Source organism: Hemitrygon akajei, chromosome 1 (genome assembly GCF_048418815.1).
Source record: "Hemitrygon akajei chromosome 1, sHemAka1.3, whole genome shotgun sequence".
NCBI classification, from domain to species: Eukaryota; Metazoa; Chordata; class Chondrichthyes; order Myliobatiformes; family Dasyatidae; genus Hemitrygon; species Hemitrygon akajei.
Window position 1 is genome coordinate 188456419 of NC_133124.1, and position 25488 is coordinate 188481906.

Sequence of the window (25488 nt, forward strand, 5' to 3'; positions counted from 1 at the left end):
CAGATCCTGCAGGGTTAGCTCGTACGGAAGGTCGAACCACATAGATCCAAGGTGACCTTGCTAATTGACTTGGTTGGTAGGATTCAGAGAGTGGTTATTCGGACTAGAAGTCTATTACCAGAGATGTGGCACATGCATTGATGCTGGGCTGTGTTGCTTTTTCATTTATATTAACAATTTAGATGAAGGTTTGCAGATCTCTTCAAAATTGATGGTATCAAAGACAGTGCAGAATGTTGTCTATAAGATTAAAACAGGACCTAGATCATTATAACAGGCCAAGGAATATTAGATGGAATTTATCTCAAACAAATGTGAAGGTAAATTCTCCTGGGGCAGTGCTTACACGGTAAATAGCAAGGCCCAGGAAAGTCTTATAGGACAGGGAGACCTGATAGAAGTACATAGTTCCCTGAAAGCGGTGACGGAGGTAGACAGAGTTTCAACGAGGACATTTCACACAGCTGCCTTTATCAATCAGGGCGCTAAATACAGAACAGTGCGTCATTTTGCAACTGTACAAGTTGTTGGCACGATCGCATTTTGGAATACTTAGTGCAATTCTAATCGTCAAACAATTAGAAGGATGTTATTAAGCTAGAAAGGGTTGAAAACAGTTTGCAAGGGTGTTAGTGGAACTGGAGATGTGAATTATAAGGAGAGACTTGATAGGCTTGAGTTTTCTTTGGCGTGTAGGAGGTTTGAGGAGTGATCTTGTAAGAAGTTTATAAAATCATGAGGGGCAGATGTAAGCTGAATGGTCTGTCTTCTCCGAATAGGGGGATTCTAAAACTAGAGGACATAACTTTAAGGTGAGGGGGAAATATTTAAAAGAGACCTGAGGGTATAGTATTTTCACACAGAGAGTGTCGCTATGCAAGATAAACTGACAGAAGAAGTGGTAAGGCGGGTACAGTTACAATCTTTAAAAGGTTTTTAAGGTAGATTTTAGATGAATGTAGGTTGATTTCAAGGGATGTAGGCCAAAGACAGGCAAATGGATGAGCTAGGGGACTTGGTCTGATGAGCCTGTTTCTCTGCTTAATAATAAGCAACCCTTTAGGGCTGAGTTGACAAGTTCCTTTTTGAGTCTTGGATTCTCGGCTGTGGGGTCATTTCAATGCACAAGGAATCAGAAAGTATAGGAATAAGATGGAAAAATAGATGGCGGACAGGTTTAGCTGTGATCTCACTGAATGGTGGAGGATATTTAACAGCCACTTCTTGCCTGCTTAAACAGTTTGAATCAATCCTGTTGTGGCATGATTGGAAGTTGCATTTTTCTGCTGCTGGTGATTATTTTGGAGGTATACCACTCCTCACAGTCTTGTGGCATTGTGTCCAAGATTACAGGCAACTCCCCCCATACCCTCCTTTGCTTTGAGGGTGAGGGTCAGTCGCATTCCTAGAAAACTATATGATTTTCCGTATTGTGAAACTGCGTCATCAGCACGTGCGTCGAGAAGTACGAGCTGATAATGTCTTTCCTATAAGGGGATGACTAAAACTGTGCACCTACTGAGACCAAGTGTGGTTTTGACAATGTCTTGTACAGTTGCAACATATTATCGCTAGCAAACAGCAAGCACTATCTTCTCTGTAATCCCTATATAATCCATGACTTCACTCCATCTTTATGGAATAAAAATATCCTCTTACTGAACTCATGTTGAAAAAGTAAATAAGTAAACGCAGGAGGTTTACAAGATACATAATTCAACACCTGGAATAATGATATTGTAGCTGTTAGTGAGACTTGGTTTCAGGAGGGGCAAGACATGCAGCTCAATATTCCAGGGCTCCGTTATTTGAGACAGAGCAGAGCAGGAGAGATTAAAGGAGAAGGGGTGGTGTTACTAGCCAGGGAAAATGTCATGACAGCGCTCAATCACAACAGACTGGAGAACTCGTCTAGTGAGGCATAATGGGTGGAACCGAGTATTAAGAAAATAATAACAACGTTAATGGGGCTATATTACAGATCACCCAACAGTCCCAGGGATTTAGAGGAACAAATTTGTGGAGAGAACGCAGACTGTTGTAAGAAATACGAGGGGTGATTGATAAGTTTGTGGCCTAAGGTCCCCTGGACATTGTGGGAGACTAGTGCAGAAATTGCAGTGGGCCTGGCAGAGATATTTAAAATGTCCACGTGTGAGGTGCTGTAGGATTAGAGGATAGCTCGGGCAGTCCTGACGAAGGGTCTCAGCCCAAAACATTGACTGCTCGTTTCCACGGATGCTGTCCGACCTGCTGAGTTCCTCCAGCGTGTTTGTACGTGTTGCTTTGACCTCAGCATCTGCAGTGTACTTTGTGTTTAAAATTTACAAGGATCTTGCTGGGATTTGTGGGCCTGAGTTACAGGGAAGGTTGAATAGATTAGGACTTTATTCCTTGGAGCACAGTAGAATGAGAGGAGATTTGATGGAGTTTCAAAAATATGAGAGGTATGGATAGGGTAAATGCAAACAGGCTTTCCCCACTGGGTTGGGTGAGACTTGAACTAGAGGTCATAGGTTGGGAGTGAAAGGTACAATATATATAAGAGGAACATGAACAGAGTGGTGAGAGTGTGGAATGAGCTGCCAGTGAAAGTGGTGGATACGGGTTCAGTTTCAACGTTTAAAAGAAGTTTAGGTAAGTACATGGGTTGGAGGGAATGGAGGGCTATCATCCAAGTTCAGGTCAATTGGATGAGACAGAGTAATAGTTTGGCACAGAATAGATGGGCCAAAGAGTTTCTTTCTGTGCTGTAGTACTCTATGATGGATTTCTGTTGTCTGAAGTGTCATAACATGGGAAATGCCTGTTTAAGCCTTTAATTCATCCTCACCTGCTGCTGTTAGACTTCACTGAACTTGTTCATCTTTCTGCCTCAGTTCCCAAGCCCAACATGGATTCCTTTGTTTTTCTGAGAGTGAAGGAGAAGCAGGAGAACGTGCTGGTGGAGCCTGAGACAGAGGATCAGAGGTAAGAGTGTATGTGCGTGGCTAAGCTGCTTTACAAACTGTGAAAACAGAGCTACGTTATCAGTATCGGTAACAGAAAAAGCTGTTTCTCCCAACCGTTGACCTTTTGTGCCAGTTGCAGTTGATCAGTGAGCACTGTCGTTGACAGCCGTCTGTCATGTGCATTTGTGTGTTTATTGCACGAGAATGGGTGTCGGATTGCACATCAAGATGGACAGGAGAAGTTGCAAGTACAACATTACGATACAGAATGGGACCGTTCAGCCCATCGAGGTCATTTTGGTTTCCAGTAGAACAATATCATCAGTCCCATACCTTTCTCGTTTCTCTGGAGCTCTGCACCTTGTTCTCTTTCATGTACCCATCAACTTTCATTTGATTATTTTGCTGCTTACCTCTGCTAGCAATAATTTACAGCGGCCAGTTAACCTGCCAACACAGTGGAATGTAGGAGGAAACCAGAACACCTAGAGGAAGCTGATGGAGTCACAGCTGGAGTTTGCGGAGTCCATGGAATCAAATGGCATAGAAGGAGAGGGTCATACCCAGGTTGTTTGAACTCTGGGGCAGTAGCACTAACTGGGTCCAAACATGACCTCTGCTGTCTGTGGGGAGGTTGCAGATTCTTCCTAAGACTGGGTTTCATCTGGAGCCTCCAGTTTCCTCCAACAGACAATGATATATGGTTTGCTAAGTTAATTGTCCATTGTATGTTGCTCTTTGTGTGTAAGTGTTTGCTAAAACCCAAGGAGCAGTGATGAGAGTTTGGGGAAAATAACTAGGTGGTTGACGGTTGGTGCAGACTGAATGAGCTGAAGATTCTGACCCTTTATTGGGTCTTCACTATGTCATGAGCAATGCAGCATCTGTTGTGACCACTGAGGTTCTGAAAAAAGCATAGTGACATCTTGCCTTTTGGTTGTTTATGAGAGAATATGGTATAGCCTGTTCTGTTCCAGAATTATAACTGAATCTTCATTATTTGTCAAAAGCTCTTGATGTTATATAAGACTTTGGTCTAATGTCTCACCCAAAGGACTTTGCCAGTTTGGATAGTTTTAGTTAGTCTGATAAACTTCTCAAGTTTCTGCCCATTAAGCTGTGCCAGAATGTCAACCAGTATTTGTGAGTGCCACACAATCGGAGGGATGAAAGTAGCGTTTGCTTTTGGTTTTCTGTTGATAAAGATTAAAGTTAACTTTATTTGGTACATGTATATCAAAACACGGAAGTAAACAGTGAACCGTGGCAAATCAAATCAGCGAGGGTTGTGCCAGGCTGCCTGCAGTTGTCGCCATGCATCCAGTATCAAAGTAGTGTGCCCACAACTTATTATCCCTAACCATACGTTCCTGGAATGTGAAAGAAAACTGGAGCACTCCAAGGAAACCCATGTGGTCATTGGGAGAATGTATAGACAGTAGTGGGAATTAAAGGCTGAGTGGTGATTGTTGGCACTGCATTAGCATTACGCTAATCGCCACACTACTGTGCTACTCATAGGCTCCCAGACCTATGGCACTTTGCTTCATGGTGGTCACTTTTCTCCAACCTGTACCACGCCTGTCTTTGCTTTTTTTTTTCCATTTATCAGATTTGGGCATTCATTCCTTGTTCCTGGTTGCCCTCAAAGTAGACATTGAAATGCTGCCGCTGTCCATTTAATGAGAAAACTTCAACATGGCTTTTGGATGGGGAGTTCTGGGACTTAGAGGTGGTGACGACGAAGGAGTAGCAATACAATTCCAGTTCCTAATAATGAGTCTTGTAGAGGAACTTGCATGTGATGTCTATTCCATTTCCTAATGACTGTTTCTTTCAAGTAGGTAGTTGCCCTAGCTTTGGTGCAGTTGGGAAATCCTTGGTAACTAATTGCATTGCATTTTGCGGGTGCTTTGCTCTGTGGCTAGTGCTGGATACTCAGGCTAGCCAATGTGCTAATCAACTGGGCGGCTTTGTCCTGGGTAGTATTGAGCTACTTGGGTGTTGTTGGAGCTGCAGTCACCCAGGCAAGTGGAAACTTTCGTCTGTTTTGATTTGTGCCTTTTTAGATGGTGGAAAGATTTTGGGGTACTGGGGTGGTACCCAGCTATTTATTTGCTCTTGCAGCCACTGTTCAAATGCTATCACAGAATGTAATCAGTATACATCTTTGAGACTCGTGTTCCCCACAGACAGCCATGAAATAAAGAACCATGGAAGCTGTTCAAAGAGTGGGGGGAATCAACCCCCCCCTCCCCCCATGCTCAAAAGAAAACAAATCGCGCAAACGGCAACAAAAAAACCGAGTAAAAACACAGGATATAAAACACATAATCAAAAGGCATATTTCAGTTCAGCTCAGTGTTCAGACTGCCCTGATTCAAAGTCGCCTGAACTAGCAACAAAAAAAAAGTGACCAGAAAACTAGAATGTATCTTAAATGTGAATCGGAGTCTACAATCCACAAACCGTGCCAATTAAACCTTGCTCCGGCTCGACCCTCCGACAGCATCGAGTGAGAGAGAGATCATTCGAACACAAGGACCTTCCCTTGGGTGCAAAGAGCAAGAGGGAGAGAAAGACCATCACACGCGAGCAAGAGGCTGATAGACAGTGCTGAAAACTCGCTCACCTCTGAACCCGCTTCAATAATTTCAATCTTCCTTGGCGCTTTGATCGACGAGAGATGGAGTCAAATCCCAGGCTTCCTGGCCTCCATGCCACACACTTTGCTTGTAGTCTCATGCTACACTTAGAGACAGCAAAGTGCCAGATCACCCAGTCAACCGGAAAACACACAGCCATAATGTAGATGACAGACTCCAACAGTAGTAGAACCACATCTGAAATAAAAAGACATGAAAGAAGTTGCATCAAGTGCTGTCTTGAGGATGTTGTCCTTGATAGCGTTGTTCACTGACGTCACCTTCTTCCCATGGTAATTATGTTCCACTTAAGTTTTTGGTTAAGGTCATTCCCCAGAAAGTTGGTTGAAAGTAGTAACAGATGTAATTCTGTTGAGTGTCATAGGGGTAGGGCGTTGTTTGACTGAGCTCTGGATGCAATTGTGGCGGGGCCTTTAATGGAGAAAGGTATGGACAAAGTAGAGAAGATCGCCAATCCCCAAAATTGCATCAGATTAACTGAGAGTTGAAGACTTTTGCTACCTCTTTGGAGATTACATTTCCTTTCTATTTTAAAATGTGCTCTAATTACATTTTGACGCCAATGGGAATAACCTGAAAGATCTCTTGAAATATTAAGTCTTGTGTATTATATTTGGGGAAAATACATTTTAACAGCCGTCTTTGTTAAAATTCCCTGAAATAAAGGAAGAAGATAACAGGCAGGTGAAATGACAAATTTGTTTCATTTTCCTTTGATTCTGTTTCTGGGAAGGGGCTGGGCTTTTTTGAGTGCATTGTAATTGCATGTTTCCAGTGGTGTTTGTTTCCTTCTCTCTGCTCCATCGACCATATGATATGGGGCGTCAAATTTTTGTTTTGCTCTTCTTCTGAACTTCCACATATGAATATGAGAATTCTGCTTTTACTTTCTACAAAGATTATTTATCTAACCTCATTTGGTACAGTGCGTGTTGTGGTTGTGCACAATCCAGTGTTGCTCAGGGTCATTGTCGGAATTAATAGAGCTGTTCTTGGTTTTGTAGTTTCAGAGTGGAGGTGAATTATTTTTCCCATTTGTCCTTGAATTTTGCTCTATTAAGTTTGGCAGCTGTTGTTTCATAGCTCCCTGTGTCCAGAGACCAGTGTCTCTCCCGAGTGACTTAGGTAAAACTGTAGAATGTAGCAGGCAGCCAACCATGTGTCTTTAATCCTAAATACACGCTGTATCCTTTAATTTCCCAATAGGATCACCAGCTAATCATCCACACTGAGAACTTTGCTTTCTCCAGCACAGAAGCTCAGATTGCTGAGACTCTTCTTGCTGCCAAAACTCACATCAATATAGTTTGTTTTGGAAAGGTACCGTGGGTGCTTGTTAATGGTTATGTGCTAGTGGTCTCTCTATTAGGACGATATTGGAAGCTGTAGATCTTTAGCCAGTAATATTGAGACTGAAAGTGATAAGGGGTGGTTGTTTCTTTCATGTGAAGGAAAGCAGTCTGTGAAGGTGGTGGCAGTTTAGTGTGCGCAAGTATGATTTGTGGCCGTGCTGGGTTTCTGAGCAAGTATGAGGCTTGCCAACAGCAAACAATCCTTTTATATTCATTTCCTGAGAGAAGGAATCAAAGAGTTGATGGTTTATTGAAATCCAGCAGGAGACTATATTAAATGCTCAGTTTTGAAATAAAGTGAGGTTGAACAGAAGTCAAGATGACTAACTATAAAAGAAATAAGGACAATCGCCAAACAATCTTTATTTTCCACTTCAGGAGTGAAAGAGAAAATCTGGCAGGTGTAATCCTGACAGCTTTTGCTCAGAGCTGGACTGAGTCGCACACATACGACTGCTTAGTTATTGCTCTTCAGACACTGATCATCTTGCTATGTGTTTCAAGTTCTTGCACTTTAGTATTGGAGTTCCCTAGTTCTGAAAATTCCTGAGCTAGATCGCTCATCTTACTCTGTGTAAATCCACAGGTCAGAAAATCTACTATTTTACCACTGAGCACTTTTTTACCAGTCCTACTGGTAAAAGAGAGCCATTTGATTGAAAAATAAGATCATCAAGTCAAGTCAAGTCAACTTTTATTGTCATTTCGACCATAACTGCTGGTACAGTGCATAGTAAAAATGAGACAATGTTTTTCAGGACCATGGTGTTACATAACACAGTACAAAAATCTAGACTGAACTACGTAATATTAAAAAAAAACACAGAGAAAGCTACACTAGACTACAGACCTACACTGGACTGCATAAAGTGCACAAAAACAGTGCAGGCATTACAATAAATAATAAACAGGACACTAGGGCAAGGTGTCAGTCCAAGCCATGAGACCAGAATTTGCCCATTCAGACCATCGAGAGTGCAGCACCTGATTTATTATCCCTCTCAACCTTATTCTCCTGTAACCTTTGACACCTTACCACCTTACCAGTCAAGAATCTATAAAGGTCTACTTTTAAATACACCCAATGGCTTGGCTTCCACAGCCATTTGTGGCAAAGAATTCCACAGATTCACAACCCTTTGGCTAAAGAAATTCCTCCTCAGCCCTTTTCTAAATGGATACTCACTGTCTTGCCTCTGAGTTGGAATCCTTACCTTGGGAAAGAAGATGCCTGCAGACAAGCAGGATAGATCCTCACGCCTCTGTGGAGAGGAATCTGTAAGCAGAGTTTATCTGAACTGAGGAAGACTTGTTGAAACAAATCTCTACTTAAGGCTTGTGTTTCTTTTTCTCTTACAGAGAATATACTATTGACTTGGAGGAAGAATCACAACATCTGATGCGATACAGGACAATTGCTCCTCTTGTGGCCAGTGGTGCCGTGCAGCTGATATAAATGGGAATATGAAGAGGTAAGGTGAAATCGAGTGTAAAGTGCAAAGGAGTGGGTCTCTGCTTTGAACTGCACTGAGCTGGAGGCACCTCCACAGATAGTGAGGGAAATTGGTAGATTTCCCTGGAATGTGCTGATGTTGGAAAGGGACTATCAGTTGGCCAACTGTTAGGAGCATGATGAAACAGTCGATAAGTTATCTGACAAACCTACACAAGCCTGGGACTTGCATCCAGTGAAATTTAATTAAACAGTAGTATTTAAATGTAATTTAATTCTGAAATTCTAGTCTCAGTACACAAAACTACAGATGACTTTTAAAAACAAAGCATGTGGTTCACTGACTTCCTTCGTGGGAGGGAATTTGCTGTTTTTAACTGGTCTGCAAAACAAGTGATCCCAGGCTCACCAATGTGGCTGATTCTTGACAAGCTCCTGAGTGAAGGCTTGTTAGGGATAGAGCAATGTAGGTATCGTCAGTGATGATTGCATCCCGTTAACAGACAAATAATAAATCTTAAGAGGAAGCTAATTAAAGTACAGACAGATAAACTGCGGTCATTTCTATCTGATAGGTATGTCGGATGTTACCTGTAAGGATAAGGATGTTACAAGGGGATGGTCAGAATGCCAACTAGCACTGTGGAGTAGCAGGAAACTGAGTGGTGGAGGAAGGAAGTAGTAAAAAACAAAGGCTGTGGTCAAGGAGAATTTGTTGAATCAAGGATGGGTTGCATCTATAGATGTGCAGCGGAGAGTATATCGACTGGCTGCATCATGGCCTGGTACGGAAATACCAATGCCTTTGGAAGGAAAATCTTACAAAAAGTAGTGGATTCAACCCAGTACATCATGGTAAAGCCCTCCCAGCCACTGAGCACATCTACATGAAATGCTGCTGTTGGAAAGCAGCATCTGTCATCGGAGATCCCCACCACCCAGCCCATGCCCTTTTCACGCTGCTGCTGTCAGGTAGAAGGTACAAGAGCCTCAGGACTCGCACCACCAGGTTCGAGGACAGTTATCACCCCACAAGCATCAGGCTCTTGTACAAAAGGGGATAAATACACTCACTTGCCCATCCATTGAGATGTTCCCACAACCAATGATCTCATTTATTTATATTTGCATTTGTAGTTTGTTGTCTTCTGCACTCTGGTTGATTGTCCATTGATCCTGTTATTGTCACTATTGTATAGATTTGCTGAGTATGCCCGCAGGAAAATAAATCTTAGGGTTATACATGTTGACATGTATGTACTTTGATAATAAAATTTACTTTGAATTTTGAACTAACTTCTGGCAATGATTATCACTGAATTGAGCTCACAATATTTTTTACACTAGAGGCCAGTTTATTAGTCAGTTCTACGTAATAAAGTGGCCATTGAATTTGTGTTCATGGTGCCTGTCCACCTCAATGTGTTGTGCATTCAGAGACGCTCTTCTGTGCCCCACTGTTGTAATGTGTGATTATTTGAGTTACTGTTGCCTTTCCATTGATGCTTGAACCAGTCTGGTCATTCTCTTCTGATGTATCTTATTAACAAGGCATTTCTGCCCATAGACTACCGGTCACTGGATTTTTTTTTGTTTTCATACCATTCTCTGTTGTGGGAGATCAGCACTTTCTGAACACTCAAACCACTCCATCTGGCACTAACAGCCATTCCATGGTCAAAGTCACTTAATCACATTTCTTCCCCATTCGGATGTTTGGTCTGAACAACAACTGAACCTCTTGACCATGTCTGCATGCTTTTAACTATTAAGTTGTTGCCAAATGATTGGCTAATTAGATATATGAGTTAATGAGCAGGTGTACAGGCACACCTAACAAAGTGGCTACCGATTGTAAGGTGGAATGTGCAATAGGATTATGTTTTCTCATTCTTGACCTTGTGATTATGGATGAACAATCTCACAAAGTTTAAAGACTTTTATGTCTCAGCTTTCCTGTTGAATTCAATATTCAGCTGTTAGTTCCCTGACTTTGCCCAGTGATGTCTTTCAGCCTCCCCATAACCACTGCTAATTGCGCCCCCTTCTACCTTCAGTTTAAAATTAAACTTTATTTTTAATGAACTGATCTGTGCAGATGTGAGAGTTATAGTGAGGAAATTTCTGATGCATGGTATAATTTTGCTGAGTGCAAGTTGACTAATTTGCCTGCTTCAAATACTTCAAGGCTTGGTATCATGATATTCAGAGGTCTGGACCATTGCCTTGAATGCAAGAATTCCTATCATTTCATGGGAGCTGGAGATTTAACTTTAGCAAAATAACTGAATAAAAAGCTTAGTACTACAGGCTTTCACAAATAGAACAGTGGAGGTGTTTTAAGTTTAAGAAAAAATGTAGCAACTCATTTTTTGTAATCCAGACATTGAACACCAAGCACAGTAAAAGTACTTTACGTAATTATGTCAGAACAGCCTCTTAAAGTGAAACCCCACCTCAATGTTAGTAATTGTGAATTATTCTACCCCATAGTACCAGTAGTCACAAGAATACTACTGGACTGTTGGAAAACCTCATTTGGTTCACTATGTCCCATATTTTCCATATTTTGATTTCCTGTTGCATGGAGTCTAAGCTGACTCTTGGGGCAATCCCAGCAATGCCATACCTCCTTGTGATCTACTCTGTCACATATGCCCATTAAGTGCTCCTGGATTCTCTCACCAATCCTCTTCATTCACCAGGAGTAATTTACTGTAGACAATAAACATAATACTACAACACAGGAATAGGCTCTTTGGCCCATCTGGTGTGTGCCTATATCCATTTAAACTGCCAGGTTCCATCGACCTAACCTGGACCACAGCCCTCCATACCCCTCCCATCTAGGTACCTATACAAACTTCTCTTAAAAGTTGAAATCAAAATTGTATCCACCACTTGTGGAGCATGTGGAGCATGTTCCACACTCTGACCACCTTTTTTGAGTGAAGAAATTTCCCCTCATGTTCCCTGTAAATATTTAATCTTTCACCCTTAACCTGTAGTCTCACCCAAACTCAGTGGAAAAAGCCTGCTTGTATTTACCCTATCTATACCCCTAATTATTTTATGTACATCTATAAAATTTCCCCTCAATCTTCTATGTTCTATAGAATAAAATTCTAACCTATTCAATCTTTCCTTGTAACTCAGATCCTCTAGACCCGGTAACATCTTTGTAAATTTTCTCTGCACTCTTTCAATCTTATATGCATTTTTCCTGTATGTACATGACCAAAACTATGCGCAATACTCCAAATTGCCAAAGTCTTATACAACTTCAACATAACAACCCCTCTCCTGTACTCAGTACATTGATTTATGAAGGCCAATGTGCTAAAAAATTTCTTTATGACCCTGTCTGCCTGTGGCATCACTTTCAAAAAATTATGGACCTGTATTCCCAGATCCCCTTGTTCCGGTCCCTTAGAACACCTTCCAATCACTTTCCCAATACTGACGTCAGACTGACATGTCTGTAATTTCCTGCTTTACTCCTAGAGCCCTTCTTAAACTGTCAAAACAACATTAGATATCATCCAATCCTCTGGTAGCTCACCTGTTGCTAAGTAAGATTTAAATATCTCTGCTAGGTCTTCTGGAAATTATGAACTTGCCTCCCACAAGTTCTGAGGGAACACCTTGTCAGGCCCTGGGGATTTATCCACCCTAATTTGCCTCAAGACAGCAAATACCTCCTCCTCTATAATCTGTACAGGGTCCATGACCTCGCTTCTATAGACTCTGTGTCCATCTCCCAAGATGCAACAAATCCATTTACAATCTCTCCTGTCTCTTTTGGTGCCATGCATGCATTACCACTCTGATCTTTCAGAGGACCAATTTTGTCTCTTGCAGTCCTTTTGCTCTTAGCATATGGTATCTATAGAAGCCCTTAGGATTTTGCTTCACCTTCTTTGCCAGAGCAACCTCACTCCTTCTTTTAGCCCTCCAAATTTCTTTCTTTATGTGTCCACTTGCATTTATTATAATCCTCAAGTACCTAATTTGTTCCTATCTGTCTGCTGCTATGCACCTCCTTTTTTTTGTTAACCAGGACCTCAATATCTCTTGAAAACCAAGGTTCCATAAACATGTTATTCTTGCACTTTATTCTGACAGACACATACAAGCTTGATGCTCTCAAAATTTCACTTTTGAAGACTTCCCACTTACTAAGTACACCATTGCCAGAAAACAGCCTGTCCCAATCCACTCTTGCCAGATTCTTTCTAATAACAAAAATTGGTCTTTCTCCAATTTAGTATTAACCCAAGGAACAGACCTATCCTTTCCCATAATTACCTTCAAACTAATGGCATTATGATCACTAGGTGTGAAGTGTTCCCCTACACAAACTTCTATCACCTGCCCTATCCCAGTTCCTAATAGGACATCAAGTATTGCACAGTCTATTGTTGGGACTTATAGGTACTGATTAAGGAAACTTTGACAAATCATTCTATCTAGTCCTTTTACAGTTTGGGAGTCCCAGTCAGTATGTGGAAAGTTAAAGTCGCCTTACTATCATATCCTTGTATTTCTTGCAACAGTCTGTGATCTCTCTCCAAATTTGTTTCTCTAAATCCAGTGGACTATTGGGTGGTCTTTAATATAGACCCATTAACGTGGTCACTCTTATTTCTCAGTTCCACCCATAAAGCCTCACTAGGTGAGTTCTCCGGCCCGTCCTGATTGAGCACTGCCTTGACTAGTAATGCCACCTTTCCCCATTTAATCCCTCCCACTCTATTACATCTAAAACAATGGAACCCTGGAATATTGAGCTGCTAGTCCTGTTCCTCCTGCATCCAAGTCTCAGTAATAGCTACAATATCATCATTCCAGGTTTTGGAATTAGCCCTGAGCTCATTTACCTTTCCTATAATACTTCTTGCACTGAAATATACACAACTCAGAAAATTAATCCCGCTATGCTCAACCTTTTGATTCCTTACTTTGTATGAGTCTTAACAACATGTCTTCACAAACACTCTACTGTCTGTTCTAGCACACTGGTTCCCATCCCCCTGCAGCTCTAGTTTAATCCCTCCCCTAATACAGTACTAGCAAACCTTCCTGCTAGCGTATTAGTCCCCCATCAGTTTAGGTGAATAGCATCTTCTTTGTACAGGCCCCACCTTCCCTGGAAGAGAGCCCAGTAATCCAAAAAAATCTGAAGCCCTCCCTCCTACACTAATTCCTTAGCCACCTGTTAAGCTGTATGATCTGGCCTCACTAGCATGTGGCATGGGTAGCAATCCTGAGGTCACAACCCTGGAGGTCCTTTCCTTTAACCTAGCACCTAACTCCCTGAACTCGCTTTGCAGAAACTCGTCCCTCTTCTATTGGTACCTATATAGACCACGACTCTGGCTGCTCACCCTCCCACTTTAGAATGTTGAGGAACACTCGATCTAAGATGTCCCCCAATCTGACACCCAGGAGTTAATGTGCTATTTGGATATCTTATTCTCATCCGTAGAACCTCTTTTCTGTTCCCCTAACAAACAAACCCTTATCACTATAGCTTGCTGCTGCCTCCCACTTCCTAGCTAAGCCACAGAGCCAGACTAAGTGCCAGAGACTTAACCATTGCGATTTTCCTCAGCAGGGTCATTGCCCCTCCCCAATCCCCAACAGTAACCAAAGTATACCTATTGTTGAGAAGGACGGCCATGGGGGTACTCTGCGTTGGTAGTTTAACCCCTTTCATCCTCTTGACTGTCACCCAGTTTCCTGTGTTCTGCTCTTTGGGTGTAACTACCTCTCTATATTTCCAAATAATCCAGAGTTCATCCAGTTCCAGCTCCAACTCCTTAATGCAGAGGCAGTGTTAGAAGCTGCAGCTGGAGGAAGTCTCCCTGCCTTCCCACATCCTGCAAGACAAGCATTCCACTCTGGCCTGGCACCCCTACTGCTCTAACGGTACGATTATAAAGAAGGCAACAAAAAATATCTTTTAAGATGTGGGAAGAAACCACAGTACTGGGGAAACCTGCACAGTCATCGGGAGTACATGGAAACTCCACACGAGTAGTACTGTATGTCAGGATTGAACCTGACTCGTTGGAGCCATGAGACAGTGGTGCTACTTGCTGCACCTCTGCCATTCTTCCTTTAGGGACAAAAATCTTTTATTTATTTACTTGTACCACTCTTGTAGCTCCTCTGCTTTAGATGACGCACACAGATTTGGCACGTCATCTAAAACTTTGACAAACGTCTATAGATGCCCGGTGTGGAGTATCCTGACTGGTTGCATTGCGGCCTGGTATGCCCAAGAATGGGAACGCCTACAAAAAGAGGAGGATACAGCTCAGTCCATCACAGGAAAAGCTCTCCCTACCATTGAACACCTCTTCAAGGAGCACTGCCACAGGAAAGCTGCATCCATCATCAAGGCCGTGCACCCTTCTCTCTGCCGCCATCGGGAAGGAGGTACAATACAATACAAATACTAGAGCGTACAATCATCACAGTGATATTTGTTTCTGCGCTTCGCGCTCCCTGAAGTACAAATCAAAGTAAGTGTAATAAAAATTTAAATTATAAACCATAATTCGAAAATAGAAAAGGGAAAGTAAGGTAGCGCAAATCAGGTCCGGATATTTGGAAGGTACGGCCCAGATCTGGGTCAGGATCTGTTCAGCAGTCTTGTCACAGGAGCCTTAGGTTGACACTATCAGGTTCGGAAACGTTATTACCTTTCAACCATCAGTCCCCTGAACCAGTGTGGATAACTTCACTCACCTCAACACTCGATTGATTCCACAATATATGGACTCACTTTCAAGAACTCTACAGCTCACCTTGTCCGTATTGCCTGTTTCTCTCTCTATCTAGTTATTTTTAGTTGTTTCGTTGTATTTGTAGTTTTTATTCTTTTGCACATTTGTTGTTTGTCAGCCTTGCTGTGCAGCTTTTCATTGACTCTATCGTATTTCTTTGTGAATGCCTGCAAGAAATGAATCTCGGGGTAGATAATGTCCTTTGATAAAAACTTTGGACTTGTTAGGCAATTTCAGACAGTACGAGCCCCAGTGCAGTAGCATAACACTATTACAGCTACATCAAGCTAGGTTGAATTCTGTTGCTCTCTGTAAGGAGTTTGTACACGCTCCCAATGACCACATAGGTTTCCTCCCACGTTCCAAAGATGTATGGGATAGTACATTAATTGGTGATATATGTGTCATTGGATGGCGTGGGCTTACTGAGCAGGAAAGGCCTTTTACCATACTGTATCTCTAAATAAATGAAAACCCCATGAAGATCCCAACTTCACTTTTATCTGGTGAATGGGATTTCTGCAAGGCTCCCTGTTAACTTTTGGCACATTAGCATTGTTGTTGATGTAGGCATTGCAGATCGCAAGGGAATTTTAAATGCAAATTGCATTGAAGATCAAGCTCTTGCTGTCTTTGGCATGCTTTCACATACATTGTACAAGAAACTGATATTTATCGTAAAATGAATGTTTTAGTCACTCTGGTGTTTGCAATTGAGCTGAGTATTTTGTGTGTTTGAATGAAAGGAAATTGCTGCAGACCCCCCAATTTGACTGGTAGAAAAAATCATATTTTCAATCATTTAATATTGATTTGAAGCATTGATGTTGACTTGAAATCATTTAATTTGTGTGAAAGCATGTTTTTTGCATGAATTTATCAATCTCATTTGCCAAATGAAGCTGTCACCTGCTGCTTGTCTCTGCTGTTTTGACAGTATCCACATAAGAGGCACATTTGAGAAATGCAGAGATGTTGAAGTCGTTAATGTCTGGAAACTGGAGAGAGAAGCCTGATTGATATTTTAGTTTTCTTCCAGTAGCTATAGTTTACTTCATTCCTGTGAATTTGGGCCAATTGATCTGATTTATAATTATGTTCAATAAAATCGCTTGCTGCTATCTGATAATAGCTTTTATCTTCAGGATTTCATATGGTTTGGTGTTGATTTAAAAAAAACACTTCCAAAGAAATATTTATATGTTGCTTGAGATCTGGGTAATAAAGGTGGAACAGGCATATTTGAGGATGATCTTTAATGAAAAATAGTTTGGTTTTATAGTTGCAATTGGTAACAGCGTTATTGAATTTCATTTGGAACAGTCTGCATAATGCAATGAGAGCCTTGAGTACCCTGCGAATGTCAGTACATCTTCACTTCAGTTGTGAATCTGCTGCCTTGGTCATTTTGAGATCAGTCGAATCCACCAGTGGAACAAATACATGAGTATTTTGTATGACCCTCAGGCCAACAAAGGACACAGGATGAATGCAAGGTTCATATTTCCGAGTGCCTGTGGAATGGTGCAGCTTGGGGTCCATGAATTGGATTACTGGTTGATTAAAGAATGTTTGGAATAACATGCCTGAGTCAGTAATGGAGGCCACAGATCTAGTGGATTTTTGTGAAAATCATCTGGTTACTTCAGCAAAAGAAATCATGTCCTTATTAGATCTAGTTTCTATGTGACTCATGGCCTTGATTGAGTCTTAAGTGTCCTCTGAATTGGATTAGGAGTTACAGATTGACGATAAGTAGTGGTCTTCCAATAAACAGGAACATAACTACTTAGTTTGAGCTATGTTATGAGGGATGCAGTGGAAGTTCTGAAGGACTTTTGTGGTTAGAGAGTGTGCCCTAATTCCTTTGTTCTGTTTGAAAAGTGTTGAGTTATTTCTTCCAAGAGCAAGGAACTACCAGATGAAGTGGCGCATGTTTGAGATGTTGGAAATGGTATTGAGTTCCTGAATGAGTTCAGGAGAATTAGAAGAGAAAGACTGAAGAACAGCATGCCCAATGTGAGAATCTTTGGATCTCTATCAGTACTGTGGACTACCGAGCCCAGAAGCAGGAGTGGGGAATACTTGGCTGAAGAAATGGGGAGGGAGAAGACTTCAGTGTTCTGGGATTTTGGATGTTCAGGGGAAGGGGTATTTGATTGGTCTTGAAGAGACTGCGATTAATTTCTACCAGAAAAAATATCTACCAATGGAGGGAGGATTTAACCTGATATGGGTGGGGACAACATACAAAATGCACAGACAGCTCAGAAAGGCAGTCGAATTTGGCATCACGTGGGGCATGTGGGAGGGCATTCAGGACATCACCTGACACTGCAGGTGATGCCTCCCTCCCAGATGCGCTGAACAACTTCTACGCTTGTTTTGAGACGGAAAATGACGTGGCGGCGAGGAAGTCCACCCCTCCTCCAAATGACCAGATGCTGTGTCTCACCGTGGCCGATGTGAGGAGAACCCTGTGCAGACAATATTCCTGGTGCTTATGAGGATGTGCAGACCAGCTAGCAGATGTTCTCACTGACATCTTCAACATCTCTCTGAGTAGTGCCACCGTTCCAACGTGCTTCAAGGCTGCCACCATCGTCCCCATGCCAAAGAAGTCTTCAGTGTCCTACCTAAATGACTACCGTCCCGTTGCACTCACATCCATTACCTTGAAGTGTTTCGAGAGGCTTGTCATGAGGCATATCAAGATCCTGCTGCCCCCCACTGGATCCCCTGCAGTTCGCGTACCATCCCAACCGTTCAACAGACGACACCATTGTTGTACGTGTTGCTTTGACCCCAGCATCTGCAGTGTACTTTGTGGATACTAGACTTCCTGACTGGGAGACCTCAGTCAGTCTGGATCGGGAGCAGCATGTCCAGCACCATCACACTGAGCACAGGGACGCCCCAGGGCTGTGTGCTTAGTCCACTGCTGTTCACTCTGCTGACCCACAACTGTGCTGCAACAGGCAGCTCGAACCACATCATAAACTTCGCCAATGAAATGACCGTGGTGGGTCTCATCAGCAAGAACGATGAGTCAGCTTACAGAGAGGAGGTGCAGTGGCTAACGGACTAGTGCAGAGCCAACAACCTGTCTCTGAATGTGAACAAAACAAAAGAGATGGTTGTTGACTTCAGGAGGGCACGGAGCGACCACTCTCAGCTGAATGTCGACGGCTCCTCGTTAGAGATTGTTAAGAGCACCAGATTTCTTGGTGTTCACCTGGCGGAGTATCTCACCCGGTCCCTCAACACCAGCTCCATAGCAAAGAAAGCCCAGCAGCATCTCTGCTTTCTGCGAAGGCTGAGCAAAGTCCATCTCCCATCCCCCACCCTCATCACATTCTACAGGGGTTGTATTGAGAGCATCCTGAGCAGCTGCATCACTGCCTGGTTCAGAAATTGCACCATCTCGGATCACAAGACCCTGTAGCAGATAGTGAGGTCAGCTGAGAAGATCATCGGGGTCTCTTTTCCAGCCATTACAGACATTTACACTACACGCTGCATCCGCAAAGCAAACAGCATTATGAAGGACCCCACGCACCCCTCATACAAACTCTTCTCCCTCCTGCCACCTGGGAAAAGGCACCGAAGCATTTGGGCTCTCATGACCAGACTATGTAACAGTTTCTTCCCCCAAGCCATCAGACTCCTCAATACCCAGAGCCTGGACTGACACCTTACTGCCCTCTACTGTGCCTATTGTCTTGTTTATTATTTATTGTAATGCCTGCACTGTTTTGTGCACTTTATGCAGTCCTGGGTAGGTCTGTAGTCTAGTGTAGTTTTTTTCTGTGTTGTTTTTACGTAGTTCAGTCTAGTTTTTGTACTGTTTCATGTCGCACTATAGTCCTGAAAAACGTCTTGTTTTTACTGTGTACTATACCAGCAGTTATGGTCGAAATGACAATAAAAAATAACATGACTTGACTTAGTTACTTGATAGTACAAAGAAGGATGCCATAGCGGACTTTTGAGTCCATGCTGGTTTCTGACAGCAACTCCTCAGGTCCATTTACCTCCTCTTTATTTCCCTGTATTTGTGCAACATGTTCTCTCTTGAAAAGGCTTGAAGTAAAAAAAAATAGGTATTTTGGGCTTGGATTTAAAAGACTAACAACAAGATTCAAAATTGTTTAATGTCATTTCCTGTACACAAGTGTAAAGGAGAATGAAACAATTGTTACTCCGGATCCAATACAGCACAAAAAAACACAAAAGGTAAAGAACACAATAATAATAGAACATAGAATAGTACATTACAGTACAGGCCCTTCGGCCCACAATGTTGTGCCGACCCTCAAACCCTGCCTCCCATATAACCTCCCACCTTAAATTCCTCCATATATCTGTCTGGTAGTCTCTTAAACTTCACTGGTGTATCTGCCTCCACCACTGACTCAGGCAGTGCATTCCACGCACCAACCACTCTCTGAGTGAAAAACCTTCCTCTAATATCCCCCTTGAACTTCCCTCCCCTTACCTTAAAGCCATGCCCTCTTGTACTGAGCAGTGGTGCCCTGAGGAAGAGGCACTGGCTGTCCACTCTGTCTATTCCTCTTAATATCTTGTACACCTCTATCATGTCTCCTCTCATCCTCCTTCTCTCCAAAGTGTAAAGCCCTAGCTCCCTTAATAAATAAATATAAATTGTATGCCCATAAAGTGACGTTAGGCTCTGCATAAGGTTGTATGAAGTTGTGCTTCCCTAGTGTTGCAGTGGTGTGTGAACCTGGGTTATTAGTTCAACTCTAACCTGGGCAAGAATGTGACTGAATACTGGACAAAATATGGAATTTGAATCTAATCTCAGTACTGTGTAGATATGTTCTGAGGAGGCATGTAGAAATATACAGGTAAGTGTGGCAGAGTTCGAAATTATCCACTCCATTCTCTACCCAGGGATAGGTTCACTCGAACATCTATTAATGGTAAACTGACATACTATTTAGCTGTTGTGAATATTGTGTAATAATTTGCAAAAAAAACTTAGTATGGCCAGTAATAATAATTACCCCAAGTGTAGTCAATTATTTTCTCCTAGCTGTATAACGTCAGGATTTGGCAGTTAGGGCCAAATCCTGTACGGAATTTTCCGGTCTCGGTCCAGACACTCATCATCTCCATTCAGAGCATAATGTTTTAAAATGTACATGTGATTTTAAAAGTTTGATTGTTCTCTTTGGGGGGGGGGGGGGGGGTGAGAGAGGGAATGGAAAGCTGACTATCAGGTGCCCTGAACGATGTGAACTCTGTGTGAACAAACTGTTCGAATTTTCACCCCAGTTGTAGTTATAAATACTTGGCACGTCAGACAGCATTTGTATGGAGAGAGAAACGACATCAGTGTTTCTGGTTGATGACCAGGAAACGGCAGAGGAGGGTAGAACTGTACCTGTGCTCGGCTGTGCTGAAAGTGCCTGCTTCCAGAGGCCAGGGTTATCAGCCGAGACAGAAGGAAAACATGCTGGTTAATTCTGTCAGTTAGTTGTAGAACTGCACCATGGCAGCTGAAATAGTCCGTTGTCTAAGGCAGCACTTCTAAAAATATCTCAATAATCCACGTATCTTGTGTAGTGTCTTGATTAAGAATATTTCAATCTCCGTAAAAGTTTTAGTTGAGCCAGTTTCCACCAGCCAATTGGCTAGTGAATTCCAGTGTTTATCTCTTGCAATCTGCACAGTTTAGTTATTGCTCATTTATTTTTGTCCTTGAGTGAGTATTTAAGGAGTTAATCATATTGTTGGGTCTGGAACTGTATGTTGGCAAAACTGGGAAAAGACAGCAGACTCCTCCCCCCCCCCCCACCCCCACCCCCAACCCTCCCGAGAAACAGCTTTCAACCAGGTATCAGTAATCCATTGGCTTCGTTGTCACCTTGGTGGGAACTGACTTTTAATTCCTGATTCTCATGAAGTCCTCTAGCTCTAGTGGGTTTTAATGTTACAGTTAGTGCAGTAACTTAAGCACTACGTTAACTACAGCATTTTATGTAGTTCCTTTTCTCCATCTGTATTTAACTTGCGCAGTGCTCTGCTCATCTCCAATTTCCTCGGCTTATCAACATCCCAGAATCATAATAATGAGGTTTGTTGTTGGCGCTGAACCAGCTCAGGCCCTAGACCATGTGACGCTCCCATTTTACCTAGTTCTCTTACATGGATTTCCTTGCTCTCCTTCAGATCCCTCTCGTACGACATTTGACCACATGGGTGTTGTGATTTACAACAGTAACGCCTGATTTGCCTGCCACAGATCAGAAGTGTGTCTTGCTCCTACAGCCTTTGCAATCTGGTAGTAGCTGGAGGGAAGGCTGAGATGTCAGTGATCACATCTGATTGTGTTCATTTGTACTTCCTTTTCTCTGGCTATATTTCAGTCATGTCAGTCAGAACAATGTTCTTTTGAGAAATGTTTTGACTAAGCCAGAAGTTCCCAGTATATCTACAAGTTATTGCATTGTCTAATGTAAAATTTCTTAACTTTATTAAAATCTTGTTTCCTTTTTCAACCTCAGTAAAAATGCCTGACAGGTGTTGGAAACACTCTGAGGAATGTGCGCAGCAAGGGTTGGAGGAAATGCTTTGTGGCCTTGATACTCATTTCCTATTATGATACGAGTACGACTGCACAATTCAAGAAAGTGATTAAATTAGCGGAACTGAATCATCATTCTCCGAAGAGAGAAGCAGGAAATTTGGGTTACTTCCCCTGCAATCGGCCTGACCATAAAAGGGACTTACCACTTGTACCATCATCATACCCCTGTGCCCACAGAACGTTTGCCATCTTATACAGCCCTTTCAAATATTGTGTTACAAGGCCAACATTTCAGTCAGCCTCTTGCTGATTTCTGGAAGCCTTTCGTTGCCCATTATCATCCCTGCTTGCCATCTGATGTTTCCATGTAAGGCATCAGCTGTCTGGCATAATGTAGTTAGCATGTGTGTCCCAGTTCTACATTTTTTGGCAGGCTAGAAAAGCCAAGTTGGCTCTTTCTGCTACTCAGAGTCAATTGATGGAAAAGTGGAATATTGCTGTTAATTTGTGGCTTGAGGTATCTCCTCTAGTATTCAGCCCAACCAGCCATTACTTTACTCTGATCCCACACCTTTCAACTCTATTCTTAGGAAGTGAGAGTGTACCAGCTGCAGTTACAGCTGGGTCCCTAGGGTTACAGACAGGGCTTTGAAGTTGTGGTTATTTTTGCCCTATGAAGATCAAGTTATGTAAGCATTGACAACATTGTTTGAGCAACAGGCTGTACATTTGCCTAGTTTGAGTACTCAGGTTTGATTGCTCACCAGTCTAGTTTGTAGAAGCCTCAGTAACCTTAGCAGACTTTTTACTTTATTATCACCTAAATGTAATTACTATAGCTTAGACCCTGGTTCTATGTTACACGAAGAAGACTCATTAAAATCTTGTGCAAAAATTAGTACTGAATGTAAAAATAGGATGTTTATTTTATTAAGTGTGTATTGGGGTCTTGTCTGCAGACTCACCCTGCCACAGAGGGGCAGTATCCCCGGGGCACTTTGCTTCCCGAAACTTTGTAATTGCTGAAAGTGTCAGTAGGATTCAATATTTGCACAATCATTTCACACAGAATCAGAAGGTGATGATTATCAAATAACTGAAGATGCCGGAAATTTGAAGTAAAAACAGAAAATACTGAAAAAGTACTCAAGTTGCGTAACATCCTTGGAAAGGGAAACAGAACTAGCACTTAATTTCAAAGCCCCGTTGTCAGAACTGAAAGATACTAGCTTTAAGTTGTATAAGGTTAGGGGAAGTGGATGGATGGGGAAAGAGAATACCTGTGATAACAATGCCACCGTTGGAGAAGTTCTGCTGCTCTCTTCATCGGGATTTCTGTTAGTCTCTTTTGTCTTGTTAACTCTCAGTTGCCTCGTTCTCTCAAGAGCAGCTCACTAACCCTGGCCTTGTCCTTCAAAGCTATTCCCCTTCTATCCTGCCTTGTTAATTATTCCTCCACTATCTCTGCAACTTGTTTTCTTCTTCCAGTTCTAGCAGAGTCTTTGACTTGAAATGCTAACTCTTTATTTCTCCTTCCACAGCAAAGGTGCTGAAGGCAGATATTCCTGCAATATTTAAGATGAGACCACGAAATGCCACGGCCAAGAAGTGTAAGGGCCCAGTGCTGGGAAACGGAATTAGTATGGACAGGCGCAGTGGACACGGTGGGCCAAAGATCCTGTTTCCTGTCTGCGTGACCACGGTCGTGCCTGCCCATTTGGGTGTTTCCAGCTTTTACTGTCACAAGCTGATGTTGCGAGATTTGAGGGAAGGTGCAGCACAGAACGAGGCGCAGACAGCCCACCGAGCTCTGAAACATTTGTAGCAGAAAGACTGCCTGAAGAAGTGAATAAGAAAATTCAAGTTGCAGTGTAATATTTCTATTTGTTGACATAAGTGAGTGTTGTTGTCAGTTTTTATTGTCCATCCCCAACTTTTGTGAACTATATTAAATATTTAAAATTTCATTGCAACATATGTAAATAAATGGTTCACAAGTGGTGCTTTATATCTTCATCAATATATTTCCATGTTCTACTCGTACATAGAGCATTATTAGTCAGACATTGCCCTGATCCTGAATGGCTTGCTTGGCTGTTTAAAAGAAACAAATTGAAACTATTTCCTTTTCTCAATAAGCTGGAAAGGTTTTTACGCAATAGTGCTATTTTTTGCAGTTATCACACACAACAATTTCTCGCTTTGGGCTGCAACATTTTTAGATATGATTAATTTATTCCTGCTCCTTACTTACTGCCCATTGTGCCACTGGCTGCCCAGATGTGGATCTTCATTGTTATTTCTGTAATAGTCTTGTTTTATCAAAGCCCTGCGCTGAACCCCCAAACCTGGAGAAACCACTTAGTCTGGCCTCTAGCCCTTGACCTGTTTGGTATGGTGACCCTACCAAGAGACAAAGCATAAAGCCTAGACTCCAGCCAACATAGCTCCAAACCACAGCAAGGTTTTGGTCCTCTTGGAACTTTATATGTTTAAGCAAATAATCTACAAATGCTACAGTGGATTTTCAACTCAGAAACAAGCCTGTTAATTTAAACATTGTGCTACTTCACCCAATATTCAAGTAAAATTATCTGAACTGCATTTATAAATGTCTTTACCTGTTATCAATTGCTTCAATAAAAGCAGCAGTGGCAAATGAAAGATTTTCTACATAAATCTTATTTACACAGATAATCGCAATTTAGCAAAAAGTCCCTGAAATATTTTTAGAAATGATCATGTAGATCACTGTGTATAGTCTCTCCACTTTTGCACCTTTTCAGAAGTACAAACAGCCCTTGAAAACTGTCTATACACAGAATTTTTCATAGGTCAGAAACAAAACAATTTTAATGAGGGTTGATGAGCATCAACTTAAATATTTATAGAGGGTTCCAGTTAATTGGGCCAAAGGTTAATTGGGGCAACTGCTTATTAGGATCTATTCTTAAAGAACAAGACCTAATTGAGAAAATAGCCAGGATTCCCTTTGTTTATTTGGGACACTATGCCACTTAATTGGTGCAGGAGAGTTTCCATCTAGCTTCAGGCGAGGGCACTTCTGTGGTCGTTAGACACCATACTGTGCCTAGAGCAACCAGTTTTTAAACAGCATCAGTTGTGTGTGCTTGTGTTCAAAAAGCAGTGATTTTTGTCACCGAATGTTGGCGAGAGAGAAGCAGTAAGACAATACATTTGTCTATAATAAGTTCGCATCCCTCCAAATCTTCCTGCCTGGTTGCCTGTCCCAATATTTTTTAAAATTAGTAATTGTACCCACCACTACTGCCTCATCTGGCCGAATGTTCCATATATTCATCATCCTCTAAAATGAGTTGAGCTGAAAGTCTCCCTTTAAAATATCCCTCGCACTTTAAGTCAATGCCTTTAATTTTAGACTTCCTTACCTTGGGAAAAAGATTGACCATTCACCCCTATTTATACCCCTTGTGATTTTATATATTGTACTTCTACAAAGTCACTTCTCAGCATGCTGGAGAAGGAAACAGGTCCATGAGCCAGTCCTCGTTGGAGGATCAGCGATGGAGAGGGTTAGCAACTTTAAATTCCTGGAGAACCTATCCTGGACCCAGCACATAAGTGCAATTGTGAAGAAAGCACTGCAGTGCCTCTACTTCCTTAGGAGTCTGTGAAGATTCAGCATGACATCTGAAACTTTGACAAATTTCTATAGATGTGCAGGAGGGTATACT

General features: G+C 42.1%; 1 protein-coding gene across 2 annotated transcripts in view; it reads left to right on the forward strand.

The window, feature by feature from the left end:
• The window catches only part of gins4 (GINS complex subunit 4 (Sld5 homolog)), a 35080-nt gene extending 10644 nt beyond the window's left edge, over window positions 1–24436 (forward strand). Inside the window, exons 6-8 of one of the 2 annotated variants that reach the window (XM_073056865.1) lie at window positions 2880–2970; window positions 8329–8441; window positions 23314–24436. In XM_073056865.1, coding sequence (XP_072912966.1) covers window positions 2880–2970; window positions 8329–8425 — 188 coding nt within the window. In that variant the 3' untranslated portion in view covers window positions 8426–8441; window positions 23314–24436. Of the gene's footprint in view, window positions 1–2879; window positions 2971–8328; window positions 8442–8997; window positions 9719–23313 lie in introns of those variants that run through there. The other variant, XM_073056874.1, reaches the window with a different exon arrangement.
• The last annotated feature ends 1052 nt before the right edge of the window (window positions 24437–25488 follow it).